Source organism: Poecilia latipinna, unplaced genomic scaffold (assembly GCF_001443285.1).
Source record: "Poecilia latipinna isolate Pla-1442-1.1 unplaced genomic scaffold, P_latipinna-1.0 Scaffold599, whole genome shotgun sequence".
NCBI classification, from domain to species: domain Eukaryota; kingdom Metazoa; phylum Chordata; class Actinopteri; order Cyprinodontiformes; family Poeciliidae; genus Poecilia; species Poecilia latipinna.
Genome location: NW_015113215.1, coordinates 188692 through 204215, shown reverse-complemented (window position 1 = coordinate 204215; position 15524 = coordinate 188692). Strand labels below are relative to the sequence as shown.

General features: G+C 36.4%; 3 protein-coding genes across 4 annotated transcripts; all 3 read right to left on the bottom strand.

Annotated features, from left to right (window-relative positions):
- Positions 1-47: 47 nt before the first annotated feature.
- Positions 48-7239, bottom strand: laptm4a (lysosomal protein transmembrane 4 alpha). The gene is made up of 7 exons (XM_015042691.1): positions 7010-7239; positions 5312-5432; positions 4315-4391; positions 3378-3500; positions 1412-1507; positions 1119-1217; positions 48-291 (listed from the first exon to the last, which is right to left on the bottom strand). The coding sequence occupies exons 1-7, from the start codon at positions 7136-7138 to the stop codon at positions 217-219; spliced, it is 720 nt and encodes a 239-aa protein (XP_014898177.1). The 5' UTR covers positions 7139-7239; the 3' UTR covers positions 48-216.
- A 632-nt stretch (positions 7240-7871) lies between these two features.
- On the bottom strand, positions 7872-9468 carry LOC106953726 (uncharacterized). The gene is made up of 3 exons (XM_015042692.1): positions 9100-9468; positions 8880-9003; positions 7872-8626 (listed from the first exon to the last, which is right to left on the bottom strand). Exons 1-3 carry the CDS (start codon positions 9308-9310, stop codon positions 8314-8316), a joined length of 648 nt encoding a protein of 215 aa, XP_014898178.1. The 5' UTR covers positions 9311-9468; the 3' UTR covers positions 7872-8313.
- An 850-nt stretch (positions 9469-10318) lies between these two features.
- Positions 10319-14531, bottom strand: LOC106953724 (syndecan-2-like). Of its 2 annotated transcripts, none has more exons than XM_015042689.1 (5): positions 14317-14531; positions 12329-12407; positions 12125-12195; positions 11907-12021; positions 10319-11818 (listed from the first exon to the last, which is right to left on the bottom strand). In XM_015042689.1, the coding sequence occupies exons 1-5, from the start codon at positions 14380-14382 to the stop codon at positions 11661-11663; spliced, it is 489 nt and encodes a 162-aa protein (XP_014898175.1). In that variant the 5' UTR covers positions 14383-14531; the 3' UTR covers positions 10319-11660. The 2 variants fall into 2 exon arrangements, with proteins under 2 accessions (XP_014898175.1, XP_014898176.1); XM_015042690.1 differs by having other exon boundaries at positions 12125-12192.
- Positions 14532-15524: the final 993 nt, after the last annotated feature.

The following is a 15524-nucleotide window of genomic DNA, read 5'->3' as shown; positions in this document are numbered from 1 at the left end:
ATCACATCTCCAGGATGCTCTATAAACACTAAAAGAAATACAGTGGAGAGATTGAACAGAACATTTTTAAAGGACTCACACAGACACAGAGGGTTCAGAGGGGGCATAAGGGCTTCATGGTGTTCAGAAATGGGTTAGACTGGGGGGAGGGGGGCATGTAGGAATGCATATGATGGCTGGGTGTGCATGTGCGTGTCCTGGTGACACAGCTGGTGATTAGGCTGGCATGTAAGGGGGAGGAGGGTCTTTCTCTGGCATCTTCATCGCCATCTCATAGGTGGGCAGAATGTACTGTACAGGAAAAGCAAAGGAAGTCGTTGGATTCATTCAGTGTCCACTAAAAACAGTAAATATTTTTAAAGCATTAATGTATTCTCTAGAAAACCTGATTAACTTTCTAAATGTAGTAGCTAAACACGTACAACCAATAAATATGGATTCAGGAAAATACAATAAAAACATCCAACTTTCTACATTTTAAGCTAAAAAAAGAAAACGTGGATATTGTGTCTCTTCAGCTAGAATGCGCATATGGCTTCTGAATCCTTATTAACAAATACTAACTTTTCAAATTCTAATTATAATTTCAGGGAAAAACATGACTGCCTTTGTAATGCATTATAAACTGAGAATTGTTGCTTTTAGTTACCTTCAAACGTGGGGAATTTCACGTATTTGGAAATGGACAAAACAACAACAAAATTCTTTCCATCTATTGAGAGTCTTTAACATGATTTAAAGATGTGTGCAGTTACTTATACTCTACATGTGTTCGTAAATATGAACTTTCCAAAACTAACTGGTGCTTTTATAGTCTTTAAGTGTAGATAAGTAAATGCATTTGCTTTTTCCAAAAACTGAGGACCTATGTAGCTGCCATAACACCATTAACATGAAAATATATGTTATTTTGAATGAACATTGACAGTCAGAGCAGCCTTTCTAAAGCATTATTTGTGACAACCCAAATTGTTTCTCAACATGACAAACTTCCTGAATGTGCTTTGTGAGCCACCTGCTGGCTCGACTTTGACATTACACCTATGAAATCTCGTACCAGGACGCCATCATATCAACAAATTAAGTGTCCATAAATATTGACTGCGACTCACGCATACCTGGGGAGGGGTCTCAAAAGCCGGGTACACAGCAATCTCTGGCATGTTCCTGTTGTTGATGTACTTGTAGCAGTTCCACACACAGTTGATCAAGTAAGCCTGGAAGCCATTTACAAAGAGCTACACTTACACATGTACATTAGCAGGTTTTTTTTTTATGCTTGTAAATACAAAAACCTAAAACCTGTTCACTTCAACAGCCAGATAACAGTCACCGACATGCTGATCGGTTGTATTATATGCCGAAGAGCATAATCTGGATTAAATCTTGACAAGCAGGCCGACTGCTTTACCTTGAGAATGATCAGGAAGGCGAAGAAGACCAGCACAAAGAGGAGGAGGCAGCTTGAGTTCAGAGACAGAAGATAATCCTTGTATGGGAAATCCGGCTGAAGGGCAAAAAAAAAAAAAAAAAGTTTTTTTGCAGTTGTGCGATATAAATTTAATTCACACAGAAAAGACTGAAACTTCTGTTGTGACAGGTGGATGGCACTTATTTGCAGACAAATTGAATAAATACAAAGCTAATAATTTAAGATTATCTTTCTGTTGGTGTAACATTGCAGAATCATAAATATTCCTTTTAACGATGTGTTCCTTTAGGAGCACAGTTTGTGTGCACGGAAGCAAAGATTTCTCACGTCATTTAAATAATTCTGTTTTTAATGACCCCAAGGCCTGGTTACGTAAACTGCTTCCAATTAAAAACAGTTGCTGGGTCCAGCTAAATCTCACACTTATCTATTTGTCAACGATAATAATGCGAAATTGCCCGATTTATTAAAGTATCTTCCATAGTAAAACTATTGAGACTGTGAAGGTTTTTTTTTTTTTTTTTTTTACATTTTGTGATGTTGGACTCAAATGTAGAGCATGCATTTGTTTTTGGTTTTTTTTACCCTATTTGCCTTAATACGCCCAAATACAAGCCGGTGTAATCATTTGCCCTAAGAAGTCATTTAATATCTCAGTATAAATGCAGCTGTTCAGTGAAGATCAAAGAAGTTTGCACATTAGTGAATACCAGAAATTCTCACCTATCTCCACTGTAAAAAAAAAAAAAATGGTGGTGTCATCATAATACTATGGGACAAGTAATCTAGTCAGAGCTGCTCAGAAAACAGATGGAGAAACTTTTAAAAGGTTGCCAAGAACTTGACACTGGGACAGAGCTTCACTATGACAGGATGCAGCTTTAAGATGCTTCTCGTCTCCAGCACACCTGATTCCATTGAATGACATCCTGATGAGACAATTCAGCCATTTTACTACGTGCCGCGTGAGCTACGTTCACACGGCAGGTCTTGATGCTCAAATCCAATGTTTTTTCCTGAAACTTTTTTTTTTTTTTTTGTGGAGAATCAAATGCAACCATATCAGATTTAGTACGAAAGAAGCACAAAGGCACAAATCAGGTGAAAAGATCAGAACTGGGGTCGGATATGGGTCACACGTGGGGAAAAAACAGCCGATTTGGGTCACATTTGCCAACTGTGTGAATGTAGCTTCAATGTTGCAGAATAGTAGCCCCCCCATGACTGGACGTAGGCACTCCAAGTTTACATCCAAAATTTATGTCTTAGAACGGCCAAGTCAAAGCCTGGACCTAAACCCAATGGACAATTTGTGGCAGGGCTTTAAAATTGATGTTCAGAAATGTTCTCCATCCAATCTAACTGAGCTACAGCTGCGCTACAGAGAGACGTGTAACTTTCAGTCTGCAGATGTGAAAATCTAGTGGAGATATAATCAAACAGCTTTGCAACAGTAGCAGCAGCTAATGTGAGATTCTACAAAGTGCTGACTTAGAGGGTCTTAAGATAAATGCATGAAAGACTATTTAACTTTTTATGTGTAACAAATTATTTAAAAACTATATTTCTCTATCCTTTAAGATATGCATGACTTTGTGCTAAGCTGTTTTATGTAATCCTAATAAAACACACTGAAAACACCAGCTGTAACATCACAACATTTGAAAATGTTCCCATCAATAAGAGAACCATACAGTCACGGAAAATTGATTCTCTCATACAAGTCATGCATTTTTTTTTTCAAGGAAATACAAGTGATGAACTGTGAGCGCTGCGCAATAATGTTGACTTCCTGTTTACTAATGGGTGAAACATGCTGTGTGGCTAAAACAGGAAATGCTGAATGAGTCAAACAGTCCAACAGCAAAATCATGAAAATCCAGTAAGTGAAAGCAAACATAAAATGACTACAGGTGGAACCCGACAGCGAACTGTTGGGACTGACCAGCTGCTCCAGGTAGTCCCGGATCCTGGGAAGGTAAGTGAGAGAACTGATGGCCACCAGGCAGCTCAGAGCAAAGTCAAACAGCTGGTAGCAGAAAAACGGGATGAGCCATCCATCACGGTGCTGAAGAAGGCGGACACAGTTGGAAAATAGAAGATTAAACGATAACGTGGACACATCTTTACTGAATTTGGAGGGACCAGAATGCTTAATTTCATCCGACCTCTAGACATCATAAAATAACATTCTAGAAATTATTAAAAAGAACAAACTTTAATTCCATCCCTAGGTCTCTTGGTTATGAGGGTTTTTTTTTTTCTAAGGAATATAGATTAGGTTCATATGATGCTAGAAGACATCAAATTAAAATAAGCAAGGTGGTCCTTCCTTTAGTAACTAAGCAGTTTGGATTTTACTTCAAAATAATAGTAAAAAACACTAAGGATGGGACCTACTTCATTTGAACTAACATTATATGCCTAACATTATTTTTCATATCTGGAGATAGCTGCCACGCTATACCAGAAGGGTTTCTACAACACTTTATTGGAAAGTTGTCATAGCGCAGCTAAAGTACGACTTTTGGACAATCTGCATTTGCCTCCTGTTTGCGGTTCGCAGATAGGAGTCGTACTTTAACTGTGCAAACAAATCTAGCAGTTTAATGAAGGTTCATGTGACAAAGCTACCAAACCTGTCCTCCTTGTTGCCATCAGGCAGGCCTGCGAGGTAAACACGACACGCAGTGAAAACACAGCATGGTGTGGAACAAGCCTGATAAATCACAATTCCTTTCAACAACCACTTATAAAAGCTTTATTTTGTGCTAACTTTCACAGGGGGGAAAAAAATGAAGCTGAATTCCTTCCACGGATTATACATTTGCACAGAAAACCCAAGACAAACCTTTTAAAATGTTAATTCTGCCACGACTTACAGTGATTGCTCCGTACACCATCATGGCACTGATAGTGAGCATCAGCAGAGAGATGGCAAATCCAACACAGGCATTTTCTACAAAAGAGCAAGAGATACAATCGGTGAATTCTGGCCACAGTAAAGCCTTGGTGCATGGTAGAGGCCAAGAGTCGAGATTAAGTGTATATTTGCCTGTGCTTTAAAAGAGGCAGCTGGGATTTGCATACTTGACAAGACGGCCAACTCACTCGGCTTTAACAGAGTAGCTCTGGGGAACATTAAGTCGATCTCTTTCAGCAGAGTCAGTAAATATGAAAGACACCGTCTGAGATAATGAAATGGTCTACCTTTCATATCCTCTTTTCTCTCATTACTTATCCTCTCACTTTGTTAAGTCTTGCCGTGGGGTGGCTCGTGCCAGAGCTGCTGCAGTAATGCAGTCTGTATCAACTCTGTTATTCTGTAGCTCAGATAAAACAATCTGTGCATCGGAATGACCCCATCTGACACTTCTAATGTCAGATGGGGTCAAAAAGCACCATCTACTGGAGCTGATAACTTGGAACTACAGTATGAATAAGCTTAGCATTAGAATTACCAAGCATGAATGTGGGGGGAAAAACCTGACTTTAAATCGGTCTTAAATTCAAAGTTTACTCGGCAGGGTTAGAGAACATTCTGTATTTTTGGAAAATTCCAGACAGTGACCTCAATGGTGCTTATATAAGCAACTTTAGTGCAGGGTTCCACGTCAAAGTCCATTCTTTTCCAGGTCCTAACATTCCAAAGTACTCAAAACAATAAACACAAAAGTTTACTATCAAACTATTACTCATATTTCCACATTTAATGAATTCAGTTTATTTAAATAGCTCTGATTTAAAACACATGTCTAAAGGCACTTTACAAAAAAAAAAATCCTAACTTATATACAGAAATATATAGTCAATAAATTCTGATTCAAATCCACCAGTTTGCACACAGAGCAGATATCAAATTATTTTACTTTTGCTTACCGGACATCCTGTCGGAAGCAAAGTAATGGTCAATGACCTCATACTGCAGGTCGATAGTTGGTACGTTCTCTGGGTGCGTCACAGCCACGGTCAGCAGGATTCCCATCAACAGGTTGACCACCTGAATACAGGTAAGCACGGAGTAACGCTTGAGTTCAATTTAAATTAACTTGGGGTTAATCTGAATTCGCTTTCAAAGCTCCATGAAGTTCAAGCTGCAGATAATGCATTAAGAAAAAACAGGAACTTTAAAAAGGCAACAAGCGCCTTTGTTGAAACCAGAGAACACTAAGAAATTATGACACACAGGAGAATAGACAAAAGGAAAAAGGGTCCATGTGGGTTTTTATATATATATATATATATATATATATATATATATATATATATATATATATGAATGACGAGATGTGAATTTAATTCGATATAAAAGTAATTTTGACTGGCCCTTTAAATAAGAAGGAGGCTCTAGAGAGCTGGGAGAAAATTTAAGAAACTAGATTAATTCTACATTTAATAAATAAAAAAAATCTAATATTTCATCACAGCAGCTCCTGGAAAACATTTTTACTTCAGTGTGGTAAGCAGATACAAAAGTTTGAAAATGTAAACATGCCATCCTGCTTATAGCAGTTAATCCAATGAACATAAACATATCTATGTCAGCATACAACAGTCTAGACAAAGTAAAAAAAAATACCAGCTAATGTTCTGGTAACTGCACAATACCCCATCCCCTCCCTCCATCATCTGCAGATAACAGGATGACTAAACTGAGTTCAGCTGTAATTTGTTAACTGGAAGAACAAAAACTCAGGAACAAACATGTTTATTCAATTGACATAATATTGCAGATTATGGTAGCTTGGCTAAGTGAAATGACAAAGCTCCATACTACACAAGCAGATCATGCGCCTCATTAGGCTTTCAGAATAACCAATAGGGAATAAATAAAACAAATATTGGGGTTCATCTTAAAAAACATGAAATGCTTCTGCAACAAAACCTTCCACTAGTTAGCCAAAGCAGGTCTGGAAGTTAGTTTGAAAGGACAAAGTATAGTAGTTAAAGAACATAGGCAAAATGACAACAGTACTGAAGAACAGATAAACAGATGAATAAATAAACGAATATATGGATTAAGGGTTGAAGGACATATAGATAAAGACATAAGCTGGAGAAAGTCTATTTTTCCGGTGTTTAAAAATGCTAATATTTTTCATTATAATATGTGCTTCTGCTGATTCTTATCTTATTATCTGACGATCGTCATGCAGAAGTTAGAGGAATATCGGCTAATTAAGCCCAATGTCACAGGTTTGACACATTTAGATCTCACATAAATACTTCCAACAACCATGCACGGACAGCATTTGGTGTAAAAAAGTTCTTGAATTTTATGCCTAATATTACACTTGAGCAGGCTCATCCACGAGAAACGCCACATAAGTTAGCTAGCTATAGCTAACATTAGCATCCCGTTAGCGTCACTTCGACATAAAACAGGCTTTTCACGCTCGAATGCTGAGGCTATGAATGATTTAAATACACATGAACAACCAAAATCTAATCAGAACTGAGCAGTAATCTTAAATAAACTGCAAGGTTAATGTAACTCTTTAATTATGTAAACTTAACAGGCGAACGACGCAGGCTAACGCTGGCGTATTGACCGTTATCGAGAACCATCTTACGCACCATATACCATGTTCCCAGGATGATAGTCCCGGTCCGAACATGGCAACATCCACAGCACCGGGTGGTGTACAGTCTATCTCGGCTTGGCTTGAAGTGATGCATGTCCTCTACGAGTGTAGGGAGAAACATCTGGAGAGTTGGCAGGAAACGTCGGAAAAAATCTTCTCAGCATCAACAGTCAGCTAACGACCGCGGAGAAACGCCCACCACTACCCCCGGCGATCTGCGGCTGCGCACAAGGTAGAGTTAAAAACAAACCATCTGTCGTAACGTCAGTCTACGTTCCCCCATCATTGTTCTTAGCTTTTAAACTTCAATAACATTTTAAATAATACAATGCAAACTGTAGCGGAACTGTATGTCAAAATTTAAAGCATAAACAACAGCAATGGTACAAGGGAGGCTAGATAAATTTCAGAAGTGTAATATTTACGATGTTCTGGAAAAACTGTCATTTAAAAGGGGTCATTTTAATTGATTGTGTAGAAGAGTGTCTATTCGAGAGAATAAATGAATATGTCCTCTTTATGAACCAACTGTTGTGATTTTGTTGATCATTGTATTAATTATATTCTCTATGTGAAATTAGTGCTTTGTCTCCACGAAACTTGTGTTCCCACATCTTATCTGTTTTGAATAAAACACCCAGAGAAGAATCAGTTGGCTTCCATCTTCCCTAAATAAAAGTATGTGAAAACTTTTTATTACTTGACAGTAGTTGTGGATCATCTGACCTCTTGTAAAGTTAAGATTAAAAAAAGGTTATAAACATTCAATATTGAAAATGTGAAAATGCAGTGAGCCCTAAGGGTCTGGTAGTTTATGCAACATTAAAAATACATAAATAATGCAAATAAACAAATTTATTAAATTCCTTTTTTAAAAAGGAAATAAGCAATTTATTGTCTAAAGTGCAATAATATACCATTCCTTTAGTGTACATGTGATCATCTGTTGCAAAGGATGCATTTGCAGCTACAAAAATACTTTTAACATCAACATGTGAAAAGCTCAGTCCAGTCTGCTTGATTTATCCATTCAGTTTAAGGCTAATCTGTTGACAATTCTTTGGATTAGCCAAAAAATAGAATAATGCAAAACATGTAGGAGATTTTATTTTAGGCTATAGGTAGAACATATTTACAGATGAAGAAGGGTTTTCAACTTGTATGCAAAATATATAGATGTTTTTGTACAGTTCTAGCTCAGTATCCACTCTGACTGTGTGGTTTTTCAAAAAACGGCATTTTCAGAGTCTGTATTGTCCAGTTAAAAATTACTTTAAATTTTTAAATGGACTCAAATTAATCGATGATTACTTCAATAATCGAGTCATCATCATCATCATCATCATCACTCTGATTAATTGTTTCAGCTCTGGACTTCACTACCTCTCCCATTACACAATCATCATTAGAAGCTACTATTCGTTCCTGTGGAATGACTATCCATGTTTTGACAAAATGAACGTCTGAGGTAGGACTGGGAAGTTTTGAAGCTGAACCAGGAAGTGGTGATGCAGTGAAATTTGCCCCCTGCGCATAGTGATGATCCAGCAAAGCAGTGGCTGCATTGATCTTGTTCTTTTTGCGAGATCGGTACTTCGCTCTTTGATATCTGTTGTAACAAGACGGAAACGGGAATCATTCTCATATTAAGGCACAATAACAATAAATGGATGACGTATCTAAAATAATGCATTACCATCATGACACTGTGATCTGGATTTAATTTGGGGATATTTACTTGTATTATACATTTAGTTAATTATATATCAATAATTACAGTCACAGAACAAAAACTTTTTCCCATGTATTGTTAATCAAATTACCGTTACCACATAATTTGATTGCAAAAGCAAATCATGTACCTTTTCAAATTGGCTTCAGAGAGTCTCCTTCTAAATTCAATTTCCTCAAGAGTTGCTTCTTTGGTCAGCTTCAAGGTAGGGGCCCAATCTGGGTTGGATCTGTCGTACAAGTCTGCAGGTTTGCCTACAAAGTACAGTTTTTCCACAGCAACCAGTTTAATACTGACTGACAGCATTGACAATATGGTTATTTTCAGAAACAGTTTAAAAATGTCCTTACCACTAATAAAGTGATCAGAGCAAATCCGTGATGTACTGGACGGTTGATCTTTCCTGCGGATATTAGTTAGCCACACTCGTCGACGCTCGATGCTAAGTCGCAAAGTTTGCTCACCTTCTGTTGTCCTGACTTTGGGGATGTAGTGAAAACTCCTCTTCACTTTTTTGTCGCCTCTGTTCTTACACCCTTTAACCCAACAATACACCACCATCGCGGTTCTCTTCGTGCGGTCAATTTAGTGGAATGCTTCTTCTTCTTCTTGGTTTTTATTGGCGGTTGGAAAGAAACGTCGTGGAATGCTGATTACTGGTTCTTCGTACTATCGCAATGGCGTCGGGGTATCCGTGTGTAATGTTATGGGAAACATAGTAAAACTCCTCCTTTTCCTGCTGAAGTGCATTGTGGGATTAGTTGTTCTTTTACCAGACTCGTGTGGTTCAGTCGTGGGTGGAGGACCAACAACCATTGTAAGGACGAATAACTTTATATTAAGCTTGATGAATAATGATCTTCTGAGTAATAAAGATTAATATAAAGAAGTATTGTTAAATCTTTTGATGGAAAACTCTGTAAAGTATCTCAAATTAAATGTATTTTATTTATAAAGTGCAAATTCACAACAATTCTTGCCTAAAGGCTCAGTACCAGTGGCCATCTGCTTGCCACGCTTTTATCAACTGTGAAATATCTTTTGAAAATAACTTTTAAGAAGGTATTAAACATATTTCTTCATTAAGCCCATATTTCTGTATTAAATTTGTTTTGCTTTTTTAGTATGATGTGATACTGTCATAATCACCAGGTTTTGTTATCTGTATGAAAACATGAAATATGTTTCACTTTGTGAACTGAATGCCTAAAATTAATTAACTTTTGACATTTTGATTTATTAAATATAACAACATTAAATTGCATAATATGATCTTCTTGGTTCTAAGTACACTTGGTCCTGAGAAACAGTTACACAGACTTTTTTTAAGTCTTAACACTTTTCTCAGGAGATATTTACCATTCTTTCTTTTTTAAGTCCAGTCCAGATAGCTGACTATTTCCAGAATAATGCATTTTTGTTTGCATGGACTCACAACACACAGTCAGCCTCAAGAGTTCACAATTCAAGTGATGAACAAGCATTGCATTCACACAAAAACTACTTTAAGCATCTTAAGACAAGATTTGTTCCCATTTCTTTAAGTGCAAACAAAAATGTGAGAAAAAAAATGATCACACAGTTTTAATATTGCACAAATTGTCAATTCTTATAAGTTTTCATGCAATATATTAAGGCACATCAATTAAATCATGCACACCAAGAGAGACATTATACAGGAAGTAGTACCTTATAAAACATTAAAAATCCAGTTATATTGAAGACTTTTTAACTTATATTGTACAATTTAGCCAAATAAAGGGTAATGGTGAACATTTTTGCACCGCCCTTTTAGCACGGATCAGCCCATACACAACTGTACGTAAAATGCATAGAATCAAACAACTACCCATTAGTTCTGACTTTTAATGACACCATAATTTTATTTTTGTAAGTGAAAGAAAGCAAACAAAAATACATAAAACCAACATCTGGAACGTGCAAAAAGAGCACTGAGATTTCACTAGAAATCTAGGTATTACTATTTCTCAGGAATCTCAGTGACAACACAAACAACATTTTAATGTAGTAAAAACCTAAAAGGCTCTGAAAAAGAGATACAAGCTGCCACAAGTCCCACCATTTTTCCTTCATGCTTTATATGGTGCTACAAAAACAATAGAAATTGCTACTGACTGATAAGTCAAATCGTGCATTGCATCTCATTTCAAACCGATATAAAGGATTACACAGAACAGACAAAATCCAGGATAAATAGTCAAAGCTTAGCTTAGCAGTTATTGATCTTTATACTTCTAATGAAAACTATACACATATTAGATATTTCTAAAACAGAGCCAGAATGAGGTCCTTGAAACATTTTAATCATGTTTTATCACAGACAACGTTATATTAACAGATACAGTGCCCCCAGGAAGTATTCACACCCCTTCTTTTTCCACTTATTTTGCTACAATACAGTCTGATCCCAAAATAGATTTTATTTTTTATGGAAAATTTGCACAAAAATAATTCACATGTTTTATGGTGTTTTTGTAAAAAGAAAATCTAAAAATGTTAACATTATTGTAACTGATCTCGATGCATCTTCACCTCTGCTAAATTTAATATGTCGGACATGATTTGGAAATGTACAATCTCGCATAAAAAGGTCTCAAGGTTGACAATTCGTATAGCAGAACTCAACCAACAAATTCAAAAGAAAGGTCAGTAGACCTCTGAGATTGTGTTGACGCAAAAATCCGGGAAAGGATGTAAAAATCTAGGCTCTTAAGTACTCAAAAACTATTTTAGAATGAAAACTGTTAATGTAGGAGAAAGTGAAAGGGTGTGAATAATTTTTGATAATTTTCTCCTTTGAGAAAATTCATTAATAGCAGCTCTCCACAATCAGGAGGACGGAGACACCCTGTGGTGTTTTAAAGATTTCAATCCAACCTGGATGTGACAGTTAAATAAAAGTTACTTCCCGAGTGGGTTTGTGGTATTCTTCATTTGAAGCCTTGTTCTTAATATGTTCTTCTTTGTGTTTCTTCCTCCATTTGTAAATCAGGATCGCTGATAGCAGAACTCCTATTATTGCTCCAGTTACTCCCCCCGCAGTGGCAACTGTGGACGCAAACCAAGCAAACTGAGCTAAATTCAAATTCACACTTTACAGCTTTATCACTTTCGGTGTGCATGCATCCCGCAGTACCTGCAACGATCTCCTTGTTTTCCAGTAAGCTGTTGTTGTTTGAGATAACAATCAATTCTGTTGCAGCGTCTCCGTCATGCCTGTGTGATCTCCCCACATTCAGCACTGACGAGCTCTAAAGCAAAACAGAAAGACATTGCATAATTTCCTGCATAATCAACCACATCAAATGCAATGAAGCAGGATATATCTTTTTTTTTTTTTTAAATGGGTCATACTTTGGCAGAATTTGTGTTTCCATCTACAGGGTTTGGTACAATATCCGGGTCAGGATTGTTGTTGGTCCCTTCTTTGGAGATTTGTAATTTCATCAGGCGAGAAAACAAATAAGAAACAAGGACAAACATGTTTTGAGAATATTTAGTGAAAGAAATGAAAGTGATTCTTTATAATAGTCGGTCAAAGGAAGCGCTTGAATATACTTTGTTCTGGATCATCTCCGGAACCAGAACCATCCAGGTCATATCCAGATCCCTCCCAGTCCTCTGGAGGTCCAGAAAGCTTATTTCATGGAAGAAAAACATGAATATTTTTAGCATATAAACAAGTCACTGAATAATACAAGGTTATAAGGAAGATAACAAAGCAATAAGGAAATGAATATTGCCAAGGAGACAAACTTCCCCTGACAATCCCATAATGATCAGATAGTCATCACCAGTAAACACTCATGAGCAGATAACAGTGGGTGATTGCATAACTCCACTCATTTAAGTTAGCCACAATTTTGGGGGGTTTTGCAAATTAATTTGCAAACCAGAAGCAAACATAATTGCAGATGTTTAAATATTGTTTACATGTGGTCCGTAAAGAACTGATAAATGGAGAAATGCATATCATAAAACTGTAAGAGCAGCACATACTTATCAGGAAAATATCATAGGACGTCATGATCTGTGTCAGACTTCCCACACCCACTAACTGCTCTACAATAAACCTAGAGAAGCTACAGAAACTGCTTATAACTATAGTGCAGTTCCAAACAATCCACACCCTTTTACATCTTCTAAACTTGCACATATTTTATTGGGATTTATCTGTGACGCACCAACACAAAGTATTGCACGATGTAGAATGAAAACTGAGCCTGGACATCAACCTGAACACACCGGGGTGATGGCAGCATCATGCTGTGGGGATACTTTTCTTTAGCAGGGATAAGGAAGCTGCAAGTTGGTTAATATTGATGAGCAGATGGATGGAATTAAATGCATTAACAATACTGGAGGTAAAAATTAAAAAAAAGGGTTGAGGCTGCAAAGATCAAACTGGAGCATTAAGAGAATGACCGTAAACAACCAGAGTTTCAAAAGAACTGCTTAGATTTAAGCACCTTCTTATGTTATGATGGCCTGGTTAAAATTCAGATGTAATTGCAATTAAGAGGTAATACTGAAATAAAAGTATTTTTTCAAAGATGCTTTGAATATGTGTTACTTTGTGCTGGTCTGTCACATAAAATTCTAATAAAATATACTGAAGATTGAGGCCGAAGCATGGAAAAAATAAAAAAACATCCCTATAAGCACACATTTTTCCGTTTTGCTTTAAGTTACAATTCAAAGCATAGCAAAGAAAATGTGATCAAACATCTTCTTTCAGCTTTGTGGCTATAACGTAAGAAACAAATCTATGACTTGTGAGAGGTCAGCCATTTCTAACTGGCACGTTGTGACAGCAAAAAACAAAACAAAGCAAAAAACAAAACAAATAAACCTTGAATTTCCTCAATTCAAAGTTTCTTAAAACTTTAAAGTGAAGTGTACTATTTAGGTTTAAAAACATATGATTAGTAAAGCATATAACAGATGTATATCTCTGACTTGCATTTACATTTTTGCAAGATCTGTGAATGAAAAACGTAAGGTGTGTCAGGACAGCATTCTTTTGAGTTCTAAAAATATATAAGTGCATACATTACAGAATAATAAAAAACAAGTTTTCTCACATATATTTATTTAATTGCACTTCATTAAAAATATGTGATCAATCGTTTTTGGTCCATAAAATGTCAGTGAAATTAATACATAGTTATTTTTCTGTAAATTAGATTTTTATTATAATATTTATTTGCCCATGATCTGTGTTTTTTGTTTTTGTTTAAGCCTGGCCCGTGAACAAATAGCATTATATGAGTCAGCACATCGACCTTCTCAATAACAACAATAATAATAATAATAATGAAAAACAGCATAAGTCGTAAAAGTAGATTTGAATAAGCCAGTGAGTGCCTTCAGTCACTGAAATGTAGCTTTAGTTGGGAAGTTTAAAACTTCCAAACTGTTTTAACTCGGAGACATTTTTGGCTCGAAGTTATTGCTGAACAGGAAGTGAGAGAGGTAAGCGTGAGACGAAGGTAACCACCATGTCTCCTCTGTTTAATAAGATTGAAAGGCAGAAGGTGACTTACCGACACCCTTTCAGGAAGGATTAATCCCAGTGCTAAAACCACGGACACTGTCAGGGATAACCGCATCTTTAGGCTGAGTTAGAGTCCCCTTTGTCAACGAGTCTCTCGGCTCCGTGTAGAAGAACTATAATAAAAAAATAAATAAATAAAAAACTGTCTACTGATCCAGCTGGTTTCGACCTCATAAACCCCACCCACCGTGAAAATGATCACACACTGTACCTGATGGGAGGAGACTGTTTTAATAAAGGTTGGCTTGTAAGCCAATAAACAGCGCCTTGTACAATTTACTGACATGCAGATGGGCTTAAAATAACGTCAGCAGAAACATAATACTCTGCTTTTCTTTCTGAATAAAAAAAATCACCCTTTATTCTGAGAACTTTGGTTGCATCCCGCATTAAGTAATTAACTTTGATTAAAATCACTTGCACAAAAGCTGTGGGCAATTGTAGGTGTATGTTTTGGCTCAAAGGCTCGAGAATCTTTGTAAATTCACTATATATATATATATATATATATATATATATATATATATATATATATAAGAATGTGTAGTATTTTAAAGAGTTTCTGCTGTAGTGCAGTCTAACAGTTGTTCTTTTGAGCAACATCCCCACACATCCTCCATTATTAGTATGCTAAACGATGTGCATGAAGTGTTTTCCCCTAGGGTCAGGTTTTTATTTTACCTTCCTTGATGTGTAGTAAATGTTACTCAAAGCTTTTCAAATTATGGCTCTGTTATAAATATGAGGAAGATGATCCACATGAGAACAAATCTGCATTACCTCAATGCTATGTAATCATGACTTCCCAATTTTGAGAAATGGCCATAGGACAGAGGTCTGAAAGCTTCACCATTCAAAGGTCCATTTCTGCAGGCAGTTCACCTAAATGAAATTGTTTGGAGTTGCAAATGTAACATGGTCGTTTGAAAGATTACAACTTATATTTTTTGATTATCTCCTACATTTAAAACTGCTTTATTCCTGTGTTTAGGCTTCAAAGTAAATAAACTTTTACAAAAAAAAGAGGATGGATACATTTTCCTTTATGGGATATTTAAAAAAGGCATTGTCAAGAAATGCTTGCTGCATTGACAACTTTAATGAATAGAAGTGCCTAAGTCTGTTTTTTGACAAAAAAAAAAATATTTGTAGTCCTGTTGGCTATAAAATTAAAATTAAAGCAGTGAAAACAGTCTA